General features: G+C 45.6%; 1 protein-coding gene across 1 annotated transcript in view; it reads left to right on the top strand.

Annotated features, from left to right (window-relative positions):
- Nucleotides 1-21,152, top strand: part of ICA1 (islet cell autoantigen 1) — a 123,168-nt gene extending 102,016 nt beyond the window's left edge. The window contains exons 12-14 of the mRNA XM_028118734.2: nt 8,640-8,909; nt 18,686-18,775; nt 20,967-21,152. Of these exons, the coding sequence (XP_027974535.1) occupies nt 8,640-8,909; nt 18,686-18,775; nt 20,967-21,088 (482 nt within the window). The 3' untranslated portion in view covers nt 21,089-21,152. The remainder of the gene's footprint in view (nt 1-8,639; nt 8,910-18,685; nt 18,776-20,966) is intronic.
- Nucleotides 21,153-26,634: the final 5,482 nt, after the last annotated feature.

The following is a 26,634-nucleotide window of genomic DNA, read 5'->3' as shown; positions in this document are numbered from 1 at the left end:
AACACTCTGACTCCCATTTCCACTCCTCTCTATTCCGGTATTTCCAGCCCCATTCTATCCTCCTGGCATTTTTTTGTGTACTCACAGGCAAATATGGGCCTGTGTTCTCATGTTTCCCCCTTCTTACAAAAAAGAATTCTTGCTTTTGGATTTTGACTTTTTCTTTTTTCTTTTTTTTTAAATTTTATTATGTTATGTTAATCACCACACATTACATCATTAGTTTTGGATGTAGTGTTCCATGATTCATCGTTTGTGCATAACACCCAGTGCTCCACGCAGAACGTGCCCTCTTTAATACCCATCACCGGGCTAACCCATCCCCCACCCCCTCCCCTCTAGAACCCTCAGTTTGGTTCTCGGAGTCCATCATCTGTCATGGTTTGTCTCCCCCTCTGATTCCCCCCTTCATTTTCCCCTTCCTACTATCATGTATCATATGACCTCACTGAGATGAGGAATTCTTAATCTCAGGAAACAAACTGAGGGTTGCTGGAGTGGTGGGGGGTGGGAGGGATGGGGTGGCTGGGTGGTAGACATCGGGGAGGGTATGTGCTATGGTGAGCACTGTGAATTGTAAAGACTGTTGAATCACAGATCTGTACCTCTGAAACAAATAATACATTATATGTAAAAAAAAAAAAAAGGATTTTGACTTTTTCAACTTGGATAGTAATGGTACAATAAAAAGTAACCCAGTAGCCATGCATTTCTTTGCAGAATTAAATCAGAAATGCTACTTCCTGTGATACATGCTTTCTTTCATAAGCTTCCTCCAGAGCATGTGCCATGGATACACTGGAATAAGATTGATGTCTTTCCATTTACTTAGAACTTTTATATCTCACTGGTTTATAGTTAACAGTATTTGTTTCACAGAATAGAGGCTCATACCCTTTTTTTGAGTGCTCGCGCAATTCTAACAATAGAGAGATGAATATATTCTCCAAAATGTGTACTTGTTTTCAGGCAGAAAAGTTGATTTACAGACTTTCTCAGTTAAATGCAGTATCACATAATCTCTCTTTTCCTTTCCCTTTATCACTGCCAATGCATAAAGCCCTTCTAGAGGCGTGAGCCATGCTTTGTCACTGTCTGACTCTTCTGCATTGGCAACCCCTAGGGCAGCATCAGCTTAAAGATTAACATGACCGCAAGTATAGAAATACTCTGTCAGAGCACAGAACTTGTGACTGAAGAAAAGAGCACACGATAATTAGTTGACTTCAAAATGTGTGCCCTTCAGAAAACTGCCAGAAGGCCCAAATCCTGAATTAAAGCACTGATTATAATATGCAAGACATTAAACAATCAAAAAATAAAAAGAGCTTAATCCAGGGATGGCTGCCTTTATAGGACTTGGGGGCTATAAGCTCTAGCACCCTGCTGCTTGGGGGCCAGTTCACTCCAACTGCTAATTCTGTTAGACAAGTAATGGCCAAGCTGTGGCACAATGTTATCAAAAAGCAGACTGCTTATGACAACAACAAGGAGACAATTCTCCAGGAGCCATTGCCCGGAAAATCACTCTGATTCAGTGTCATAATGAAATGCGTTTTCTCCTACTAAATAGATAATGTAAATAGAAAACCAATATTTGGCCAGTTTAAGTAAAAAAGAAACTGAGCGACATTTTGCAGTAACTTGGAAGTGGCCCTGAAATCACCTTGTAACGACATGTGACAATCCCAACCTCAATTCATGAGTTAGTTGTAACATATAGAAGTTTTTGTGTTCCTCAAAGTTGGGCTGAGAAAAATAACTAGTAGATAGGTAACTGAACAGAAAGTGATGGTATAAAGCAGAGAGAGATGAATTTAGGCCCCTTAAATTTCATTACTTGGATTTATCCAAAAGATCCTTCTCTAGGACAAGATAAGCTGAATTTTTTAAGAATTGTACACATTACAATTAAAATGTTTTGTCTCCTGCCATTTCCTTGGTTACTACTTTCAAACTTCTTCTGGCCAAGCATCAGAACAACAAAGAGAGTCATTCAGTAGCTCCCTTAGGTCTGGGTGCAGATCTTTAGCCCTTAGCAATAAGACAGGCTTATGTCCCCTGTGCCTGGTTTCTCCCAAGGTGTTCAGAACTATCTCTTGCTGTTCTCCATATAGAGCTGACTAGGGATCTGATTGCTTCCTCACATGTAGTGAGGCAAAGACTAAGCTTGTTATCTTTTCTCATTAACTTTTCCTTCTCCCTGTCTCCCTCAGCATCTGAGAATGGAATGCTGGCTCTGGTCCTTTCATAAAATAATGGTGCACTTTTAAAACCAAACACTCTACTGTTCTTACTTGATCACCATGGAGTGTAGTGTTCTATATGGATTTACTCCTGCTCAGGTGTCAAGTTTTTCAGTAAGATTGCTTGCTTGTTAAGATGTCATGCCGTAATGGAGGACCAGGGCTGGGGACCATCAAGAAATATTCTTTGAATGCCTACTCAGGGTCTAGCACTTTCAGGATTTTAGTTTTTGTTTTTGTTTTGGAGGGCATGTGTATGTGTATATCCCAGAGAAAGGGTAGAGATGGATTTTCCCCCATCTGTTATTATTATTAGCTGTGTCTTTTTTCACCAAAAGGGAGTTTTTAGAAGCAGTATTCTTGGATTCCAAACAAGTACAATTTGTTACCAGAGCCTTTTATAAGGACGAATACTTTTCTCGTTAGACATTTTTGTACGGTGGTTTCCCTCCCCATCTTTCTCCCCCATACTCTCTGTTGGGTGATGTGAGGTCTGTGTTGGTTGTTGGGGTTTTCATGTGTATTGCAAGTGTGCAGCCTTTACATTAGTCATAATGCTGAGAGTGGGGACCAGGGAGAAAACCAGAGAGACAGAGTCTTCCTGTTTCACACACAGATGAAGGTAACTTATGTGACATTTATCTCGTTGTTTTCCTGTGCTCTCATTTTTGGTCTATGTAGCTATGTTTCCATCTTTTGGGTTCCTAATTCATGCTGAGGTCATGAAACTCAGTATGATTTCAAAAATATAACCTGAGTGGGCTGTCACCAGTTTCCCACATTTATTTTCTGTCACCCACCCTCTGTCTGAACTTAAGAGAGCTTCCTCTGTATGTCAATTTTCACTCTGAAAACTTGCTGGGTCAGAATCAGAGTGCATTGGTTTAGAATCCGTTTTCCTGGAGAATATTTTCCCAGGGGCATAGGATTTTTATTTTTGAACCCTTGGGCAGTGTGAGGCCAACATGCAGAGTAGGTCTGCCATCTCAGCCATTCTGCCATGCTGGCTGCAGCCAAGAGCTTTGCCTGGCTGTCAGTGCAGCCATCTGACCTTAGAAATCCTCAAAACTTTACAAAAGCTTGAATATTCATTTATATATGACATCTTTAACAGGCTGTGAGGTAAAAGCAGTGTATGGCACTGAGAAAACATCTTCACCTATGAGCCAGGGGTCCCCAGCCAGATAATCTGTAACTAATAAGTTATATGACCTTGGGCAGGTCATCTAACTTGGGTGTCTTTTTCCTTATCGGCAAAGTGAGTTACAGGGGATACTCTATAAGATCCCTTTCAGTTAAGTATGATTCTTCTCTCTAGGCATCTCACTGGGACAAAAAGAGCAGGTTCCCAGACAGGAAGGCAGGAAAGCACAATTGAAAAATGGCAGATGTGGCAGAGTTTTGCCGAACTGTAGGCTTCCCTGAAGGAGTTGCTAGAAGGGCTGCATTAGAGCTGGACCACAGAGGTCCTGAATAGCACTATAAGGAGTGTTACAGAGGGAGCTGTTGAAGGTTTTCAAGTAAAAGTAATAATCTCACAGTTGAACTGAGCAAAGGTATACAGTGAGAGGGTGTCTTTTATGGAGTGCCAGCAGGCTTGCCAATGGGCAGACCCCAAAGGACCCTCGAGTCAGGAGTTTGTCATCAGAGGTCAAGAAAACGTGGAATTGGAGATGGAGATTTGAGAATCTTCCCAGATGAGATTGGAACCATGAGACTAGATAAAATGTTCTGTAGATAATGCAGGAAAGGGAGATACAGCTTAGGAGGAGACTTTAGGGTAACTAGAGTAGGAAGAGGCAGCAGGGACAGTATTGTCAAGGAGATGGAAGGACATCCAAAAGAGCCATTTCATGGAGACCCCAGGAGATGACAGCATTTCCAGAGTGGGCAATGGGGCAGAGTGCTACAAGGGGTTGAGGCCAGAGAAAAGGAGATTGGAATCGGCCATGAGGATCTCACTGGTAACCTTCAGGAGGGCCACTTCAGTGTAGAGTGGGGGTAGGAACTTGACGACAGGCCACCAAAACAAAGAGTGGTTGACAAAGCAGAGTGTGTGTCTGTAGAAGGAGAAGCAACCAGAGAGGCAACGTTGGGGGGTGGGATGGGGTGCTGGGGGAGACAGGAATCACAAGATTGGGCGTTGTTGGGATGTGCCCATGTCTTCTGAGGTCAGGAGAGGAAGACTTGGATAGAGAAAGACTAGAAACGCTGGAGCTGAATCCTGGTGGGGGCAGAGCAGGCTCCAGCAGGAGGGGAGAGCGTACAGTGGGCTGATGTTAAAAAGAAGGAAGGAATGCATGAAGCGTCAGGGTCATAGAGCTGAAGGCCGAGAGGTGAAAACTGGAGTTCATTGTGTCTGTTGGCCTCTATTTCTTTTTTAAAGTTTTTTTTTTTTTAAGACTTATTTATTTATTTGTCAGAGAGCGAGCCAAGCAGGGGGAGTGGCAGGCAGTGGGAGAGGGAGAAGCAGGCTCCCCGCTGAGCAGGGAGCCCGATGCGGGACTCGATCCCAGGATCCTATGATCATGACCTGAGCCGAAGGCAGTCGCTTAACCGACTGAGCCACCCAGGCGCCCCTGTTGGCCTCTATTTCTGTAGTAACGTCTGGAGTTGTGTTACCCGATGTGATAGTGAACATGGAGACTCAGGAGCCTGCAAGAGCATGAAGGGAGCTTGGAGTGGTATCTGTGGGTTTGGCACCTGAGAGCTCCAGGAACCCTGGGTCACCCTTGAAGGATGGGTTGCCATAACCCAGGAGCAATACTTGCTCGGCTCCCTGGGTAGAAGCCCTGACTCCACCCACTACAGCCCTTACCCGGGCTTCTCTCAAAGAGCTTATTCTCTCTGTGTGTGTCCCTTTTTCTCACAGTTGAGTTGAATTATTCCCAAAGAAAATGATAGCTTGATTCTTAAGAGCCAACTGACTAGTGTTATTTTTCAAGTCTTGACATGTCTGGTTACAGACCTGAACCTGTCCTTTTTTACTTGTAATTAAGTTTTTCTTACAAGTTATGTATGGTAATTTCAAGCATCTTAATTATCAGGGCAATAATTGGGCTTCCCTGTTTTCTGGTTCAAGTCAGTACCAGTTTCATTGCTTTTAGGGAAGTAATAAGTTCTCTTAGAGAAAATGTCCGCTGTGCAGCCCACTTGAACAGTTAAATAACCAGGACACTGACAGGCCAAATTCAGTGTCGACCTCCAACTAAATCTCTATTCAGAACTAGCTCTAGACAATATCATCCTCACCGAGGGTCCTTTTCTCATTTCTGTCAGTAAAGTTGAGTTTGACAGGATACAACATTAGTCAGGAATCTTTTGGTTGGAAGTAACAGAAATCCTTCTCTAAGTAGTTTAGCTTTCAAATTGAAAAGACCATATTGGGAATTGGTCCATGAAACTGGGGACATACAGTGATGGATTGGCTTCAAGCAGAGCTGGGTCCAGGGCTTAGACAGTGTTGTCAGGTTTTTCTTTCCGACTCTTGATGCTGGTTTGCCCTGTGTTCAGCTCCGTCATCCCTGAGAACCTCAAAACTGCATCTTTAGAACTTGGAATCTGAGTGAGAGACCCTTCTCCTTCCACCTTCCATATAGCAAATTCAGGGAAGCCTGTGGCATGTGCCCATCGCTGAGCCAGTCACCAGGGCCTGAGAAATGAAGGACACTGGCCAGCCTAGAGGCACCATACGTGGTGTCTCCACAAGATCCTGTGGAGAAGGTGTTTCCCAAAAGGGAAAACTGAAGAGGAGGAGGGAAGTGATGCTAAGTTAAAACCCACAGAAGTCCACTCAATACCCTTGCACACAACCTAAACAGTAAAAACAAAGATAGAGCTTTTGCAGTTTCTGATTGTTTAGGGAAAGCTCAAAGTTTATTATTTATTGTTGCTGATGTTAGTCATGATCTTCCCTGGATTGACATCTTGATGAAAGCAGGGAAGCCTCTCCCAGGGTTTGACTTAGCACAGGGCTGTAAAGTGACTTCAGGAAGAATGCACATAATTTTCAGTGCTCATCTAAAGTCATCCCTTCTTCTAGAGTCTACTCTTTGATTTGAATTGGTTCCAATAAAACAGGTTTGATTCAGCAATCATCTGATTTCAGTCAGGCAAGATAGTAAACCACGGGAGAAGGTTTGGGTATTCCAGTCCCAACTGAAAGTAGAAAGTACAGAGATTTGTGAAGTTAATATGTGTAAAGGGAGTGGTGACACGAAGAGAGACTGAGAGAGGGAAGGAGGGAGGGTGCATAGCCAGCCGCACGTTGAGGGACACAGCCATGCTTCTTGCCTGCGTTCACATCTATGGGCTGTCCTACCCTACCCACCTGCCCTTCCACCACGCACAGGCCGAGGTGGGTCCTGGCTGCCCACCCTCCTACTGCAGAACTCTCTCAAAAGCCCGTTTTCTAAAATGCTATTTCCCTCATCTCCTCAGCACCCCACCTTACAAGCTATGTCTCAGTGCAAATTTCTGTGATAACACAAACAATAAGAGTTCTTAAATTAGACATTTGTCCAATTGAAGCGATATTTTGCCGCTATTTTTAAACCAGAGTGATAGGAGAGTGTCTGGACTCCTCCCTTCCTGGGTGTATAGCTAGTCAGCCTATAGCACATAAAAAATCCCCTCAGTCAGAACCCCGTTGTATTAAGTGTGGTTGGAAATAGATCCAGTAAAGCTGACAGATAAGCTGTATTCCTTAAAAAAAAAAAAAAAAGCCATCACTAATTATCTCATATATTTGAGGAAAACCTGTTAATCTCGCTTAGTATGACAGTACCAGAACTGCAGTATAGCTCAGAGAAAATATAAATCATGATTATTCCTTCTCTTCGTGACTTAACGACAATGTTTGCAGTTTCCACGTGGCTATTAGATACCATAGTAAAGCCACAGTTAATAAGACCATCCGTTCTTGGTGTTCAAAATAGGTGGAAAACCCAATGAAAAGTCTTATCGTTTTTCTGGTTAGCAATGCCCCCATACTACTTGTATTCCCTGTTCAGTATTTTGTCAGTGTTCATATTGCAAGAATGGATCTCTTCTTTAAAGTCACCCTTTTGGATAAGCAATGAGATTTAAAGGTCCGTTTCTTTTGGTCTTCCTGACAATGCTTTGAGGTGGGCATTATTCATATTATAATTTTACAGGTGAAAAAAACAGAGGCCCGGAAGAGGTAAGGGTCTTGCTATAGTCACACAGCAAGTAAAGAATGGTCTCAGGGCTTCCCCTCTAGTCTCAAGCTCATTCCAACGCTCCAGGGCTGCGTCTCTGGCCTTCTCTGGGTGGATCCGTTATTTGCCCTGTTTTCCCAGTCATTCTTTCACTGCTGCCCTCAAGCAAACCAGACCCACTTTTCCTTTGCTTTGGCAAGGACTTGTGGTTGGGTTGCAGTCGGTTGCAGCAAAGAAGGGAAGCCAGAGGCCTCCCTTGGTCATCGTTGGATGTCCTGACATCCTCCGCTCCTGCCCAGTATGTGGCAAGGGTCCTCTCCCCATCCTGGATGACAGGGCAGGCTCCCACATGGTGTGTTGGCTGTGGATTTAGGGCTTGTTGTGTGAGAAGATTCAGGAAGCTATGCAAACAAGGAACTAATATCTCCCACCCACCTGCCTTCAATCCTGGCTTTGCTTCCTGTCTGAGAAATGTTCTGGTGGTAAATTTGCTTTTACATTAAGGAAAAAAAAACAAAACCCTCGAGTTTTGATGGAAACTGTTTCAGTACAATTCTAATGATGCTTGGAAACGGAACTTGCTTTGGAGGAACGGGGATGAGGGACCATGGGACTAGAAATTGAATTCTGAAAATTATTTTTTAAAGATTTTATTTATCTGACAAAGAGAGACACAGTGAGAGAGGGAACACGAGCAAGGGGGAGTGGGAGAGGGAGAAGCAGTCCTCCTGCAGAGCAGGGAGCCCGTTGCAAGCCTCGATCCCAGGACCCTGGGACCATGACCTGAGCCAAAGGCAGACACTTAACAGCTGAGCCACCCAGGTGCCCTGAATTCTGAATTTTCTTAAGAGAGGCTATAATGAGGGCGCCTGGGTGGCTCAGTTGGTTAAGCAACTGCCTTCGGCTCAGGTCATGATCCTGGAGTCCTGGGATCGAGTCCCACATCGGGCTCCCTGCTCAGCGGGGAGTCTGCTTCTCCCTCTGACCCTCTTCCCTCTCATGCTCTCTATCTCTCATTCTCTCTCTCTCAAATAAATAAATAAAATCCTCAAAAAAAAAAGAGAGGCTATAATGAGAATAATTTATAGTTTGATAAACTTTTTCTTATAGCTAGTCGTCACCCAGTCTGTCCCATCCCAGCCCCCACTGCATTTACTCCCAAGGGCTTGGGCCCTGGGTGGTGATGCGTTTTGTGTTCTGTTACTTTGTTCAGCTTGCCTGGGCCCAATGGCAGAGACCCCAGAACCTGAAGGTGCTGACAAAGATGACCTGCTGCTGTTGAGTGAGATCTTCAATGCTTCCTCCTTGGACGAGGGGGAGTTCAGCAAGGAGTGGGCTGCTGTGTTTGGAGACGACCGGCTGAAGGAGCCAGTGCCCACTGTGGCCCCAGGAGAGCCAGACCCCAGGCCCCAGACAGGCTCAGGATTCCTTCCTTCACAGCTTTTAGACCAAAACATGAAAGACTTACAGGCCTCACTACAAGGTATGTACCATGGGGATTGAAATAGGGGTTTTTTTGGTTGGTTTGTTCTCTATTTTTAATTCAAAAGCCTCTTTCTTCCTTCTTTGTCTTTTTTTAATGTTTCCTGATTTTTATTTTATATCTAGTGTCTTTTTGTGGCTGGTTTTTCATCTTTGTATTTTTCTTTTATACCAGTGACTTTTTAGTTGAAATCTCAGAATCATATTCCAGCTTTAAGATATGTTGCAGAGTTTAAGATCTCTTACTTCTCATCATTTCCTCCTCATGTTCACATTTACTTTTAATAAAAGGTTAGAGAGGTGGCCCTCAATCTTACTGTCTTGCTCTGATTGTAGGCTTTTGCCCGGCATACTTTAGAGGATTAGGTTGTCTTCACAGTCATGGACCAGTTGGCTTAGCCATTCCTGCCTGGACAGTTCTCCACATGGCTATAGTCATGCCATGTTTCTGGGTGCCAAGTAACATCCCACTGGGCTTCTTAACTCTTCTCACATTGGATTTTATCTTGCTTCTTGCTGTCTCTCCTTCCTGGCCCACCCCTGCCCTGAGGATGCTCTCAGCTCCTCTGTTCCTGTTGTGTCTGAAACACGTGGCCCAACAGCCCCATGCATCTTGGCCACCATAGAAATGCAGTTGCCACACTGATCATCTGTGGCCAGCAACATTGGTCAGGGTGGAAGGCATGCTGGCTGAGAACTACCGGCCTGGGGAGCACCTTGATTTAGAGTAGAGAACTCAAACTCAGATTGAAATTAAAATTTTAGTTTGAGTTTCTAAACAGACCTTGGGAAGGAAACTATTTTCTAGTATTTCAACACCTTTTTCCTTCTTTCATGTCACCTTAATTGTAAGACAGGAATCACTATTAAGAAATTTTCAAATTGTTTTGGTTTTTCCATGAATGTGGGCTATCTCCTTAATAAGTGTTTATCTGGCACTTAAAGCTGAGAACAAACAGCAGAGCTGGAATGATTAAGTAATTATGAGCTATTAAAAAAAAAAAACCTCAGGTCTTTGGAGATGAGATCATGGACACAGCAAGAGTTGGTGGGCAAGACCAAAAAAAAAAAAAAACAGGTCTTCCCTCTTTTTTTTTTTTACGAAATACACCATTCCTTTTATCATCTTCTGTGAGTCTCATTTTGTAGCTATGTCATTTATTTTCGGTAATGGAGTTAGAGATAGGAGGGATGAATGGAGTCCAAAAATACCCCCAGTCTCAGCCCTGGGTTTCGCCATCTCTTTCATGGGGCTCCAGATGAGCCAGGCTGCCGGTGACTTGAGTTTCACCCCCACCCACCTGTGGTAGAGGTGCTGACAAGCTGTGGGAGAGCTGGAAGGCCAGAGCCAGGATCCACTACTCAGATCTGGGGGCTGCTGGAGACTCTCCAGCTGTGCTACAGGATGAACCCCACTCAGGCCCCCAGCTGTGAAGACCCACAGGGACTGTGATGGCAGTGCTCCCCCTTAGCTGGGGTGGCTGCATGTCACTCACTTGTGAGTAGCCCCCACTGACAGCTGAGAAGTCAGAGCTCCACGCCCTCTTCCTGAGCAGGCAGAGTGAGATCTCAGCTCAGGGCCCATGGCCCCGAACTATGCCTGAGAGTTATGACAGGAGCGGTGGCCGTGGACTTCACACTTTAGCCTTGTCCCAAGTCCAAGGAAACAGCACTGGAGTAATGCTTGGGTCTAAGGAGGGAGGTGATCTGACAGTGAGAAATGTAAGCTTGTTGTAGAAAGAGGTATTCTTGTACTGGTCGACCAAGGGAGCCCATTTATTTCTCAAGCTGCCAAAATCTCACTTAGGGTTGCCACCCTACTCCTAGCTCCTTAGCAAGTTTCTCATTGATTCAGCAGAGATTTATTGGGTCGTCCTCGGTGCCAGGCACTGGAGATTCATCTGAGAATTTAACAGAAAAGGCTTTTGCCTTCCTGGAACTCACATTCTAATGAAGAGGAGGTAATGAAGAATAAACATCATAAAGGAAAAAATCACAGACTAGGTTAGACAGTGATCCGTATTATGGAGAAAAGGAAAAATAGAACCAGGAGGTAGAGAGTGCTGGGTGGATGGCAAGGCAGGTCAGTCTGTAGAACTAAATAGGATTCTTATAGAGAAGATGAGATCTGAGCAGACTTGCAGGAGGTGAGGGAATCGGCCATGGGGAGATGGGGACGGGGGGAACACAATGCCGGTCAGTGCCTAAGGCAGCACGTGCTTGGTGTGGTCAGGGGTCTGCAGGAAGAGCTTTGTTGTTGGAGTGAGGCAAGGAGGCAGAGGCTTGGCCATACAGGGCCACCTAGCCTTTAGAAGAAACTGGGCCTTTTTTGGGGGCCCAGGCCAAGTTGGGAACCATCACAGTGTCTTAGACTGATGATGGACATGATCTGATTGACCATTTAAAAGGATTATCCTGGCTGCTAAAAGTTTCTTCTTCTCTGCTGGTATTCTATGAAGACCAGTGTTAAAGGAGTTGTTTTATATCCTCTGAGTTACCATGTTTCCTTTGCATGCCAACAGCCACAAATGGAATGTCTATGGAACTCAAAATGACAGAAAAAAAAAGTGGAACCTAAGTGTTTGAAAGAGGAAGCACATGTAGCTTCTACCACACCTATGGATTCCCAACAGGTGCTCCCACAATTCTAGCCCTGATGCTGTCCTGATGCAGGGAACCTTCAAAACAGATGTGGTACAAATAAAGAGCAGGTACCCTGCTTCGATGACTGATTATGTTACCCAGTTAGAACCACATTCTGTGCTTTTGCCAGGACTTTCCCCACCTGCCTAAAAAAGAGGAAAAGATGAGTATTGGCTCTAGATTCTTTTTATTACTTCCATAGTCTAGATAAAGTCCATCTCTATACATGAATTACAAAAGCATCTGTTAAACTTCTGATACCTTGTATTGAAACTGCTTCCCCTGATTATCCAGATCAGCTCAAAAACCAAATTAAATAAACAACGGAAACAAGTATTCAAACACAGCATGCAGTAGAAAGGCTCTCTGTCATGTTGGTTTAGTGAAACAAGCAGTGGCAGAGAGTTAACTTACCTAATCCTCACCACACCCTTCCCAGGCAGGTACTATCATCATTTCCTTGTTAGGGCTCGGGAAACTGAGGAACAGAGGAGCTAGGTAATTTGTCTGAGATCATACATCTGGTAGGAGGCAGACAGACTGTGAAGCCGAGCCATCTGACTCTGGAGTCTGTGCCTTTCACCATTCTGTTGCTTCTCTGTACCAAGTCTCTGATGGTAAATGTGATTCCTCTGTGGGTTCCTCCAGGCCTCTCCTTGGATGCTCCCAGAGGAGCAGCACTTGTCATGATTAGTCTGGCCCTGGGTGTCCTGGACACACACAGAGACAAGGACAGGTGGTTGCCATGGAGGAGGAATGTGGGTGTGGGGAGGCAGGGTCCCTGTCCACCACAAAAAGTGGATGATGTTCCAAAAAGAATTTGAAATCAAGATTGTCTATAGAATCTTCGCCTGTGCTAGCAGCCACCCACATCTTCCCTGGAGTGCATTCCTGCTCAGTCTCACCACCATTGTTCTAGTTCTCTGTGAGGTCCAGGTGGGGCTGCATCCTCCAGGTCAGAGTGTCAAGAGAACTCTCCAGGCTCCAGCTGCAGCAACGTCTCTCTTCCACAGGCTGCATTTTCCTCCCCTCTCCCCTCCTCACTTCTCCTTCACCTCTTCTATCTCCTCCCTCCTCTGTCTCCCCATTTTCTTCTGCTTCCCTCCCTCCTTTGTCCACTGTCCTCCCTCTGCTTCCCTGTGCTCTGGGTGAATAGAAAGGAAGGGAGATTTAGTAAGATAACAATCATATTTTCCTCATCCCCCCACCCAACTTCAAGCTCTAGGAGAGCAAGACAAAGCAACTTACATTTAGGATCATGTTGGGCTGAACATTTAAAAGAGGAGTTGATTTTATGTAAGATTTCTAAGAGTTTCTGAAGTTACCAGCATGATAGGGGCTGGGGTTTCCTGTCATACAGTGATGAGAAAATTGTACCTTCTGGAGGCCTCTTAAAGTGCCTAGAAAGAGAGCTGGCCAGAGGGGTTGCCCAAGGTGGGAGACAAGGTGAGGTTGAAAAACCTCATTTGACATTCTTCTCCATTCTCCACCAATACCCCAAATTTAATTTAGAATTAGACGCTGATACTGAAAAGACTACCATCTGCTCAAAATAAATGCATTAGGACATCTTTTAATTTAGGATTCTGCAAACCAAAGTTAGGAGTCTTGTTCCACATTCTCACAAACATACAGCTCTGCATTCCTTCTGGATATTCTTTTGTTTTACACCATGCCTAGGTGCTGTTGCCATCTGGGTGGGTTTCTATTTAAGGCCAATGTAATGTCAGACTTTGCATTATCTCAAATTCACCTTTCCTCAAACTAAGCTCACCTCTTGCCATTCCTGGCTTAACTTGGTTCCAGGTAACTGATCTGAGATGAGTTGGTGAGGACTGTGGGGTGCAGTTAGAGTTTGAACACGGAGTAGGCACTCTCGGCATGAGCCAGTAGAATTTTTGTTCCATTAAAGAAGGAGCTTGTTGAGGAGCATCTGCCGGTCGTGGGTATGTGCAGAATTTAAGTGCCTCAATTAATCCATAGAAGGAGGCTTGATGATCATCTACTCCACCCTCATTTTATAAATGAGGAAATCAGGAAATCCCAGATAGGTCTTGTGACTTGCCAAGTAGTTGCAGTTTTATATCCACCATTTGCCTAAGTTCTAAACTCCTCAGCTTGGCTTACAAGGTCCTTTAGAACCTGACCCCAGTCCCATTGCTGCCTACACTTCCCACACTTCCCACACCTTTACTTAGCATGACTTAATAACCTTGTTTTGCCGGAGACCCATGTATTATGTCAGTAAGCTGGACTCTAGCCATATCGAACTTACTGAGTGAGTCTGGCACATGCTCTTTCTCCTCCTTAGAGCATGTCTCCCGCCTCAGACCCATGATGCTTGCTTCCCTGGTTAAGTTCTCATCCTTCAGGTTCTCAGCTTCAATGTCATTTTATCCAGGGAGCCTTCCTTGACTCCCTCTCCCCACCAGCAGTGAGGGTTAGGTGTTTCTGCCTCCATTCCCTTTACACCCAGTACTTACTCATTCCTCTTCTCTCACATCATTGTAAGATTGGTGTAATTTTCTGTCTCTTGCTTTTGGTTGTTATGGGCCGGGCCCATGTTTATGTTGCTCACTATCATATTTCCAGAACATGGCTGAGTGCCTGGAATACAATAGATGTTCAAAAAAGATTGGGGGCGCCTGGGTGGCTCAGTCGTTAAGCGTCTGCCTTCGGCTCAGGTCATGATCCCAGAGTCCTGGGATGGAGCCCCACATCGGGCTCCCTGCTCAGCGGGAAGCCTGCTTCTCCCTCTCCCACTCCCCCTGCTTGTGTTCCCTCTCTCGCTGTCTCTCTCTCTCTGTCAAACAAATAAATAAAATCTTTAAAAAATAAATAAATAAAATTAAAAAAAAAACAAAAAAAGAGTGGATGGATGGATGGATGGATAGATAACAAGAAGGGAGAGAGAGAACAACAGACATTGAATCACTAGATGAAAAGAAAGCAATCCTAAACTAATGTCAGGGATTGCTCCTCATGTCTGCTGAGCTCTACTAAACTTTAGATTCAGCTTAGATTTATTGGTGGCCTGCTCTCTAGCCTCTGTGCTCCCTGATTTCACCTACAAGATCCCATTTTATTCATGCAACAACCTAATGAGGCAGGAATTTTTATCCACCCTTTGCAGATATGAAAACGGGCCCAGAAAGGGAAATGTGGATGGCAAGGTGGTGCTTGGCTACCATGATTGTGGTGTTCCCACTTTCCCCTTCACTGCCAACCCCAACTCAGTGCCCTTAGGCTATGATCATCAACCCAGCCCGGGCTTTTGCTCTCCCAGCTAGTGAAATTACATTCATGGTAAAGTGCTCCTCTGGATGGTGTTTTTTTGGCTTCAGTTAACTGCTCTAGCTGGCCAGTGTTATTTCTGGCTGATTTATATTTTCCCTTATGTAAGTAAAGGGGGCAGGATTGCTCCAATAAAATTTTATATGTGTTTCCTGCAAATGGGTAGCACAGTTGAGATATCAAAGGATCTGTGAGCTAGAATCGTCATTTTGTTCACAGAGCTCTCCGCGCTTGCTCCATGGCCCCCACCCTTCACCACCCTCTCCTGACACAATTACTCAAAGATGGGGAGATATCTTTCTAGCCACACCTTCATGTTAAAAACGCCTCAGCCAACTAACACCAACTAGAGAACAGTTGATGGCAATTACAGGAATATTAGCTACACTAAGTTCTCTTTAAATAGCATTTTTTTCTTGACAGAAGCCAAGATGTTTGAAATCTGGCTTCGCATTCCATCCATAATTACTTTCATTGCACCCCTCCCCTAAATAATTCCCAAAGTGATATGAGTGAGGATGACATTGCAGCTGAGCTTGGTGTTTTCTTTTCTTTTCTTTTTCTCTTAGCTGGTGTCTCAGCCATACCATTTTCTCCCCTCGCGCACATATAGTCCATTGTTAGACTTACACTTAATAGCTGTTCTAAGGAAACAATGTGACTTGGCAAACTAGCTGTTGTTTCTGCCTCTCACTATGGGGCAAGGGAATAATGATACCCTGTGTCTTTGTGAAAATTCTGAGGTATGCTGTCCCCATTATTTTAGTCCCCAAAGAGGGCATGTCTTCAGATTCATCCTTCTTCATGTCCTCTGCTGCAGAGAAGCCCTCAAATCCATTGATTCTAGATGTTACTTCTATGGTTCATGAGTGTTTAGGCAAGCAATTAAATTAAATTAAATCATCCATAGTTACAAATGAATCCAATTAGAAGCCATTTATTGTCTTTATAAAGGAATATGCCATTATAATCCTTGAAGTGATGGGCTTGAAATATGATTTATATTTCTGGTACTTTTAAAATATGGCTTGATATACAGACATTTTATTTATTTATAACTTCGGGAACATGCTCATTACGTAAAGTGAGGGGAGCTCCATTTTGACACGTGGATTTATTTCTGCCTCCTTTAGGAATGTGTTCCATTTTATACTCTGAAAAATACAATGCTTTGAACCTGCCTTGCTTTTCGAACATTCTCTGCAACCATTTTAAAAAATGAATGTTGTGCATATTTTTGAAATGGGAAGAATTAATCTCACTGAGTTCCCACTGTATCAAATAGCATACAGAGATCAGGGAGGGTTGACTTCTATACATCTCATTTGGCTTTGCTCTGAGTCAGTTCAGATTCTCTCTGGAAGTGTGGGCCTCCTTGAACTCAGAGAGCTTCATGGGACTGAAGAGCTTAAAACTGCAGGACCTGAGAAGGTGGGGTTTTGAGATAGACCCCTCTGTTTCCTAGGAGGGCCTCTCTGTCTGGCTCTGGCCTCAGCCAAGGTGATGGACCTTATCCTGATGGACATGGTGACCCTTGCAGCCTCCTTGGAGACCACCTATGACAGTGCTTCCCAGACTTGCACTTGCATAACAGTCACTGGGGGGTTGTTGAAACAGTTTCTTGGGCTCTGCCCCTAGGGATTCTGATTCACTGGGTCAGGGTTGGCCCTGGGAACTTGCATTTCTAGCCAGCTCACAGGTGGTACCCATGCTGTGGGTGTGGGCACCAAAATTTAGGAACCACTGCTCTGAGAGATTGAGGCCAGGCTTGCAGGGGTTGGTGGAAAGGTTCCATGGGTCTTGAGTACTTTGGTGTTGGGGACAGGGTTGTAGAGAAAAGGGTAAAATTTACTCAGTTATAACTATTCTACCTCTTTCAGCTTTATTTGGCATACTGTGGATCCACAGCTCTAACTTCCCACATTTACCACTGTTTTATGGGATTTGTGCTTAGAAGTAACGCTCATGGGCCAGTTATCTAGGAACTAGAGAGGTTGTGTTACTCCTGGATTACATCAAATACATCAGTTTTATAACTTTTTTTGAACTATAATTTACATACCATAAAAAATCAGTCATTGTAAAAGAGTGATTCAAGGATTTCTGGTAAATTTATATTGTGCAATAATCACTGTAGTCCAGCATTAGAACATTTCCATTATCCCAGAAAGCTCCTTCAGAATCTGGTGCTTTTGACTGTTTATGAATTATGTTAATGACATATTCAAATACCTTTCCAATGAATAGTAATACTTTAAAAAACCCTCTCTATGTTCGCATTGTTTTAGATCCAATAGATAGATCACAGGCCACTTGTTTCATTTGTCATTGGTTAGTCTTCATAGGGAAGTTTGTATGCCACTTGCCCAAAATGAAATAATTCAGCCAGTGAGTATTATAACATCTGTGCCAAGCATTGTTTTGCCATCTCTTAAAATAATGCTTCATAAGTGTAATTCTCATGGTTTAAGAATATTCTCCAAGAGTTTATCCTAATTCAACAGCCCTCATGTGCCAGACGGTGCGCTAAAGGATGTAAAGATGAATAAAATGTGATTCCTGCCTTCAGGAAGCTCACAACTCTAGGGGATGACAGAAAACTGCAAACTAATAAATATAGTAGGATTCCGTAGTTAAGTCCCCTATTAGGCATCTTAGAATAATGGCAGGGGAAATGAGTAGCATGAAATCCTGTAATTTTTTTGGCATAAACTCCGTGACTTTCTTGCTCCAGAAATTGGTTTCACTGCCCCAGCTGAACTGTGCCATCCAAACATGTTGTCTCATGAGGGCCTTATCAGAGACAAAACCTTTTCTGATGCTATAACCAGAGCATCCCAGTAAAAGAATACCGTTTTAAGAATACTGGACCCAACAGTGGTGCATCATCTGATGGTCTGTGTTTCACAGTGAGAATCAAGAATGGACTTAGTCCACAACACCTTTCCTATACTGCATTAGGTATTTTGGAGCAGAGTGAAGAAACAGTTTCTTGTCTCACTGAGAAGACAGGACTTCCACACCAAGAATTAAAGCAGACGTGCAAAGAAGTATTTGGTAAAGTTCTAAATTAAATGTAAGCCATACCCAAACATCTAGCACACTTAATGAATGCCCTGGGAAACAAGGCTTGCTTCCCCCAAAGCAGGACTGCCAAATGCAAAATGCCACATACACATGAGGGGCGGGCAGAACGCAGGGACGTTACAGAATGTTGGGTTTCACAGGCTAAATGCCACTGTAAGATAAAGCATCAAGTTAAGGGGGGGGCTTGCTTTCCCCTCATATATTTGGACTAGACTACCATTTATTTCTGTGTATTAACTAAACTTCTCAATTTAAATTAGCTGTATAGAGAATAAATGAGCTGGATCATAATGAAGTAGAGAAGACTTGCAGTTTATTAGTTATATTGTTGCATTTACTGGTGGCCACTTCTTTAAGCTTTCTCCATTTATGACAGAAAGGCAAGGCACTTAATTTCCTTGGAATGCTATGGATAATCTTTGGTGTGACCATGAAATAATGTTCCTTGAGAAGAAAAATGGGGATAGAGCTAAAAGAAAAAATGTCTTAACCTTAGCAATTTCACAGTTTCTTTTTTCAAAATCAATCTTTTCCCTAATTTTCCATACTTATGAATTGGGCATGGTTATACATATCTACTGTCCCCTAAAACCTATCCCAGGTCCGAGGATTATGGCAGAAGGGCCTTGTCACACCACCCTCTTCCCTTTCTTTGGAGGCCACTGTGGGTGAGACCGTGTGTGCACCCAGCAACTGGCGGGGTGGTGTGTCTGCTCTTCCCTAGCCCTAACCACCTCTGGTTTTGAACAATAGGCTGGTCAGAGAGCAATGTCAGTCCTCCTCCTACTCCATGGCCAGCACCACAGGCAAGCAGTCCAAATGACAACAGCCCTGCAATGAAAGGTAATACTGTGTTTTATTCCCTGGAAATGACAGTTGCCTTCCTTTCCACTGGCCTATTTTCTGTCTTTCTTTACTAATTTCTGTTTGATCACCCAAGGGTGCAAATCAGGGGCTACAAGGGTGGAGAGTTTTGCATTCTGACTTTTTCTGGCATAGTGTCCTAATTCATAATTCCCTTTATCAAACCAAATGAGGAGGAATCAAATACCCATCTCCACGTGACTGGGTGCTGCCCGACATCGGGTGGATACAGCAAGGTAGGGAAGGCCACTGAGGTCTGCTGTCTTTAACTGAAAATACCATTGCCACCACCAAACGAGGCATTTAATTAGTGCTTCTCGGAGAGAGCTGGCTTTCCTTCGTTGTCACGGGAGGGCCTTTCAAGCTCATGGGACTCTTCTTTTTTGAGATAGGCCCCCAAAGAGAACATGTGCTCTACTGAAGATCTCTGTATTTGCAGCTGCCTCTCTCTTCCTTTGGTCATCACCCACTTTCCCTGTGTTGATCACAGGAAGTAACAGGTGGTGTCTTTATCATCCAGAAGCATTCCCATGATGTTCTTTTAGGTATTGTGCAGTTGCACCTGGTTTCCCAAACTCTAGCAGTGGAGGTCTAAGGAATGTGAGGGCTGACCCCAAAGTACAGTCACCTGACTCCTCCTAGCAAGGCCATAGCTATCTCTGAGGGCTGCCCTAGATGTTTGGGAGGTTAGGAGGAAGGGGGAGTGGGTGTAGCATATTTTTGCTGGAGATATCTTTAAGATATCTTGATATTCCCTATCAAGACTAGAAATAGGCTCATCCTCTTTAAATCAGTCTTGTTCCATAGTTTTCTGTTATGGCCTCCTACATGACTAAAAATGAGTTATTCCCTTTTTTAAAAGTTGTTCCCACTCTACGACCCAACCAAACTATATTGAGATCTCTTAAGTCTCATTTTATCATGTCAAACTAAGCCAAGTGTTCTGCGGGCTAATTGCCCATGGAATTCAATTAATGTTAAACGGTAATAACTTGCATGTTACTAACTAGCCTTGCTTGCAGTAATTTTATGTCTATAATGCATTGATTATCTCATGATAAAGTAATCTATGAGAGATTATATTTAAAAAAGACGGGAATCAGAAGTATACCACAATTGGCACATTATCTTAATATTTCAGTGCCACTTTCATGAAAAGACCAAAGGCCTGTTGATGTGCGACAATTCCGTCACCCTGGCATAACCTCGTAGCAGCGTGCCCCACCAACACTCTCCGAGACTCTTTAAGCCAGCTGGCAAGCACATTCCTAGCTGCTCCCAGCGAGGAGGATAACCTGTCAGACATTTTCTTCATGCTTTTGATACTCCCACCTGTTGGGGAAGGGAAAAAAGCCTGGGTCATCCAAGCCAATGAACTTCGATCCTCATGTGGAATGATTTATATAGAGAAGAGCCCCCAGCTTATGTAGAAATCACTTGCATCAGGCACTCATTGGAAAACATTCTCATCTGGAAAAGAATTGGTTCTCTAATTGTTGTCATTTGGGAAGTTAGGGCAGGTGGTTCAGAGAAAGAGCAGCTGAAGGGGAGGCTCTAGTGAGGGTGAAGTGGAATGGGAGTGTGGGGGCAATTTAGAGCCCTGCGGGAGGAGGGGGGCATGTCAAAGGCCTCCTTCCTCTGACGGGAGAGGGTGGAAGAGGGCAGTGACCCTGAGAAAAGAGGAGCGGCCAGGCCTTAGGTGCCAACCCTCCTCTAGGCCTGTTGCTTTGAAGCCTGAAAAGAGTGGCCACAGTATTTCCCTTGAGCCAGCAGATTTGAAAAGGTTCCTCCAGTGGACACTGTAAGGCACCTTGCTTCCTCAGCCATTCGGTCTGATTTCTGAAATCACAGTGTTATTTCCTGCTTGTGTTGAAGCAGCGGGGTCTGAGGTTTGGGGCAGCTTGGTGGGCTGTGCCGTTCACTGGAGCGGGGGTACAAGTGTGGGTTAACACTGAGCTCGTTCTTCACTGAGCTTTAGGCCGTGGTGTAGAATTGTTTATCGGCCAGCCCACAGGGAGACATGGAATTCCCTAACTAGTTTTAGAGGCAGTCTGACTGAGCCATATAGCATCCTCGCTTTGCAAGAGGAGCTTGGACCCACCTGCATGCCGCATGGCAGAGGTGGGCCTTTGGAAGGGGCCTGCATTCATGTTTTCTTTTCTCTCTCCAGAGCCTGTGAAGGCTGCCTCAGACCTGACTGCCTGGTTCAGCCTCTTTGCTGACCTCGACCCATTATCAAATCCTGACGCTGTTGGGAAAACCGATAAAGAACACGAGTTGCTCAATGCATGAGTCTGCAGCCTCACGGAGGGAGCCCACGTGCCACTCCTCGGTCACACCTCTGGGGGCACGCAGACGTATGAAGTGATCAGTATGCTGTTTTAATATTTATGTGCCATTTTAATAAAATGAGAGGGTCAGAGGCCCTGTTTATATTGGTATAATTTACTCTTATTTGGTATAAAGGGTTTGAGTGTATTCTCTATGTGGATCTAATAATACAGGATTGTCCAGGAGCAGTTTCCAGGCTGCCGGCTCTCCTGCCTACATCTGCATCATGGCTGCTGATGTGTCACTGGGATACCGTGAGATCCAAGTTCAAATCAAAAACCTGTTCTGTGTTAGGTTTAAATAATGAGTCCTATAGCCTTAGATGGGCAGTGGGAGGCTAACAGACCTTAAATGCCTCCTTGTGTACCCCCTGCCTCTGTGGCCCTTAGAGGGGGCTGCAGGAAGACCCTCCCTTCCTGCCAAGCCACCTTCCAGTGAGCTCTGGGTGAAGCCCGGCCAACCAAAGACACTCTTCCCCAGCCCTGGCCGGGTGGGCTGTGTGTTCTCACGTGGGCAGGGGGCTGGGCTGGTCTCCACTGCACGGACCTTTCTGTGGAAAGCAGCCATAGCTGCAGATGCCAGTGTCCCCTTCTGTCTTCTCCATGGCTGGAATTCAAAAGCATGTATTTCTGGAGTCCCTTGTGATATTAACTGTTTTTTTTTTTTTTTAATTAAATGGCAGAGATATTTGACATGCAAAGGCAAGTTAATAGAGTCTGTTGTGGGGACTCAGTGGGGGAGGTGCCATGGACGTGGGGGCTGGGGAGGGAGGAAGAGGACAAGGGCTAGTCCCACCGTGTGGGGCTGTCGACATGATCCCATACATCGCCCCCATGCAGTCCAGGGGAGGACGGCATGGACTTCTGTTGGCTCAGCCAGAGATGGGAGCAAGTTTTGCACGTGGGCATTTAAGCGGTTCAGACACTCCACCCATGTGGAGCCCCCGGGGCTAGTGGCTCTCCTCCCTCCCCTGTGTCACCTGTGGCCCTGAGTGGGGGCATGGTTGCTGATTAGCAAGAATTGGTCCTACGTGCCCAGCTGGGCCAGGGAGGTCTCTGCTGCACTCTTGCAAGCTTCACTCTCCAGCTCTGAAAGGGTCTCCTGTGGCCACTTCCCCCAGCACAGGAATGCGGCTTCTCTTCTCTCTGTGGTGTGCCCTTATGGAAGGACCTGGCCACAGCAGTAGTTACCATCCTCTGCAAGACAGCCTTGGGGGCCTGGAAAGCATTCTCCTCCTCCTCCTCCGTGCAGGAGTAGACCTGAAGGCGAGTTGGGGCTGGGACTCAGTGTGTTATATGGCTGGTGTAGCTCTGCTCACTTCCTGGCCAGCCCAAACTGTCCACAGAGTCTGTTGGTAAGAATCTCACTGAATGACTCCTTAGCCTGGCACACATGGTCTTTGAGGATATCAGGATATAGCCCTAGGGCCCCCACCCACCCTCCCACACATACACAGGAAAGCTTTCTGGATCCTTAAGCCCTTCCTCTGGATTCTTGGCATATCATTTGCTGCACACTCCACCCGGGACGGCCCCCTCTCCTTACCCTCAGCGGCCATCACACTCCAACTCGCCCCTCAGGAGCTCCTCGCATCCCACCTCCTTTAAGTGTAGCACGCAGTTTTTCTTCAAGGAACCACCCCTCACCTCTCCTTCCTGCCCTTGTCTGTCTCATGATTAGCACATGCTAGGTGCTCTGCCTGGCCTGGGAGGCCTATATGTATGCATCTGCCTCTAGCACTAGGGGTTGCAACCCCAGAGAGCAGGGGCCCTGTTTCCCCAAATCTTCTGTGTCTCCCTAGTAATAACCAGCCTGGAGTCACCTGGCAAGCCCTGGACTCATGCTTCCTGAGTGGAGCTGCCCTGTGTGGAATGAGGATTAAGGACTCGTCGTTTCCTCCTGGGTCACATTTGCTTACAGCCGTGGAAGCCCACAGAAGCCGCAGGAAGAGGACGAAGCAGCGAAGCGGGAGGGGTGGACTTCCTCCATCCAGGCTGGAGGCACAGGGAGCTGGCTGGGGGGGTGGGAGGGGGCAAAGGGGTGTGGGGTCCTTCTCTGTTGAATGGATCACTTTAAACACTAGCAGGTTGCATTTTAAAGTTGATCTGTGGGTGAAGGGGAGTGGAGGATTGTGGTAGTTGAACAGGCTTTGCTACCAGTAAAAGGAAAGTACTGCACATGGAGGCATTTTCTCCCTGAATTTTCTTTACATTTTTGTTTAAAAAAAAAAATTCAATTCCCGTTCCCATCTGCAATGCACTTGGCCAGGCTCTTGATCCCTCTTGATAGGCGTGTTTTGATCCTGGCTCGCACAAAGCCCCCTCGGCCACCTCTCTAGTTTAAGGAGAAGCAGCTGCTGGCTTGTTCTCTTGTAAGAAGTCTGTGTGCCGCGCAGCCGGGGGGCTTCCTTGGGGGCCCACCTCGGGGCCCCTCCCCAGCCGCCTGTAGAAGGACTGTCTCTGGCTGGAGGAAGACAAAAGTGCTCCACCCCCTTCACGCCCAGTCTCACTACTCCCTCATTTTCATCCCGTGTCTCCAGGCTGGTCTGCACCACAATTGCACTGGAACCCTCGGGGAAATTCAGAGAGCACCTGCTCCTTGAAAACTTCCCTGCCGTTTTAGGTGGTCTGCAAGTTTCCCTTCCCTTCTCCTGCTGCCCCAGCCAATGTAGAAAGAATATTCACATTTAAGGGAGGGAGCCAGAAACATTTCTCTTTCCTCCTTTCTTTTTCTCCCAGCTGGCATGGGCTTTGGTGCACTTTATAGATTCATTGCCTTCAAAATGTAATTTTAGAAATGTCAGGTTGATTTTGAGCTGTGTGAGAGTGAGAAAAGCATCCGTCAGCTTCAGAATTAGAAAGGCACCAACTTAGAACTTTTTGTCGGAGGCTTATGCCCAAGAAAACGTGGTCTGCTCAGAGTTGGCAGCCCTGAGAGCCCTGGGTTGCCAGTGGGCATGTAGAGGGGGCTCCCCGTCATGCCGTGGCCAGAGTTACATGGAGTGTGGGCCAGAGCCGAGGCCCCCGGGGTGCCATGGGAGGCTGCCTAGCCATTTGGGTCAAGATGCCTTCTGCCCATGCCTCAGCTCCAGAAGCCAGTTAACTGAGCTCCATGCTTCCCTCTCTCAGACACCACAGCCCAGAGACCCCTCCCTAGGGGCCGACCCTGGCAATGGCTCCGGGTTTAACTATTGGCACTATTGATTTTGTCAGTATACCAAAGTGCAACTGTCTTTATGATCAGCGTCCTCCAGACAGGCCATGGCAGTTAGTCCTTTGATTCAAACCATCTCTAGTCCTCTGACTGGCACCACGCACAGTGCAGTGATGCTTTGTTGGAAAATAGAACTCAACTTGGAGCCAACTTTAGTGATTGGCAGTGGCTGCCAAGAATGCTGCACAGAGAAGAATTCTGATAAATGAGTGATGTTTGTGCTGGGATTAGGGCAGGGAGTGGTGGTAATCATGCTGTGTGTGTTTCCCAACACCGCATTAGACCTTGTCTTTCGTGGGGCTTTTAGAGTTTACTATTATTACTACTACAAGTTACAACTACTCTCCTTCTCCTCGTCCTCCTTCTTTTTAAATAAAGAACTAGGATTCCGGAACCCTGAGAGAGGGTTCTCAAAAAATCTCAAAAAATGCCTAATTATTGCAACCTAATTCAACTTAAATTCTTTTAAACAACAAAAAATGAGGGTGGATTTATGTGTTCAGCTAACTAAAACGTCTGGGTGTATGCTTCAGGCATGGGGGCTCAGGTAGGGGTCTCAGCAATTTCCCCCTCTTCGGCTCCCACCTTTGATTCCCTCCATGTTGCTTCATTCTAACAGACTTCTCATAAGGAGGCAACATGGCCACCCGTATCTCCAGCCAAAGTCTTGGAGTTGAGCCTGCCTTGAATCCTGTGTCCGGTCTTCAGTCAGCCACTGGAATCAAGGTGGGTGGGGGTGGGAAATAGGCTGTTTCCCCGGCTTTTCCTGGGCCTGTCCCTGGAGCCTGAGCCTCCAGGACTGGGGATGGAGAAAGGATGGTTCCTCTAGGGGACGCTGTGCTGCTGATACCAGAGGGATAAATGGATCCCTGGGCAGGAAAATGCCATGGTGATCCACTCCAGTTTCCCCTGGAATGACCTTGAGGACACACTTGTGTATTGTTTCTGGAGGGGATGTGGGGCCGGGAGGCTGAAAGAACTGGAATGTTTTCCAGAAACCCATTGGAGGCCACCCCTAGCCCTGGGACTAGGAGGCTTGGTGCCTACTGTGCAGCTCTTTTATAGCTGACAGCCAGGAAGTGAGAAGGGACCACAAAGCTCTTTGTATCCCTACCTGCTGATATCCAGATGAGAAAACTGAGGGACGTATTTTAAAAACTATAATTTGGTGGGAAACCGGATTAGAACCCACATTGCCTAACTGCTGGGCCAAGGCTTCTTTTACTTCAAGGGGTTTGCTAGAAACAGAGAGCTGAAGAAAGGAATTCAAAGACACACAAAACTCCTTTAAGAGCCCACATCTTTTTTCTCCTCCCAACTCCGTCTCTCTCTTTTTTTTTTTTTTTTGCCAATTATCAAACACACCTTGGGGGATGCACTCCAGGACAGTGGTGTAGGGCACTTGTGAAGAGTTTGGGTTCTGAAGCTGGAGAAATCTGTGGCCAAGCCTCCCAAGTTGAGACTCCACCAGCTATAAGTCACAAACCCTCTCTGCACTTCTGTTTTCTCTTCTTCCCTGGTACCATTGCCTCTAATGGAGTCATTACAGGGACTGAGTTGATGCCCCAAAGATGTGGCACTGGGCTCACACACTGCAGCACACAAGGGTGGCCATTCTATCCTAGAAGGTCACTTGCTTGGTAAACGATACTGAAGATAGGGAATGAGAAGCTGCTCTCTCCCCATGGCTTTCTGAGAGATTCTCCAAGCCCCATCTTCTGTCCCCACCCCTTATGAACTCGTTCCTAAGCATCACGAGAGTGGCAGAAGCTAGTAAGGAGGGACTAGAAAGTCTAATGAGTAAGTTGCCCCGGATTTTTCCACAGAGTTGGACAGAATTCTGTGCGGAGACCAGGAGAAATGAAGTGGGTTCTCTGCCAGTCAGAAGGGACATGCTGCAAAACTTGCCAAACTTAAGGGTATTTTTAAAATGAACCACTCCCCAGAACACTGATCAAAAGGAATTGGGATGCAGAGCAAATTGGAAGTCTTACACACTGTTGATGAGAAAGCAGTATGGAACAGCCACTTTGGAAAAGTTTGGCAGTTTCACATAAGGTTAAACACACCATACAACCCAGTCATCCCACACCTAGGAATTCACCCTAGAGGGGAAAAAAAAAAAAAAAAATATATATATATATATATATATATGGGTGTGTGTGTGTGTGTGTGTGTGTGTGTGTGTGTGTTCACACAAAAACCTAGATGTGAATGTTGGTAGCAGCTTTACTCATAATCTCCAAAAACCAGAAACTCAAATATCCTTCCCCTGGTGAATGAGAGACCGTGGC

The sequence above is a fragment of the Eumetopias jubatus genome, unplaced genomic scaffold (genome assembly GCF_037043125.1).
Source record: "Eumetopias jubatus isolate StellerSeaLion01/CBP00866 unplaced genomic scaffold, mEumJub1_p1.0 scaffold_14, whole genome shotgun sequence".
Lineage (NCBI taxonomy): Eukaryota > Metazoa > Chordata > Mammalia > Carnivora > Otariidae > Eumetopias > Eumetopias jubatus.
This window is presented reverse-complemented; position numbering and strand designations above follow the sequence as displayed.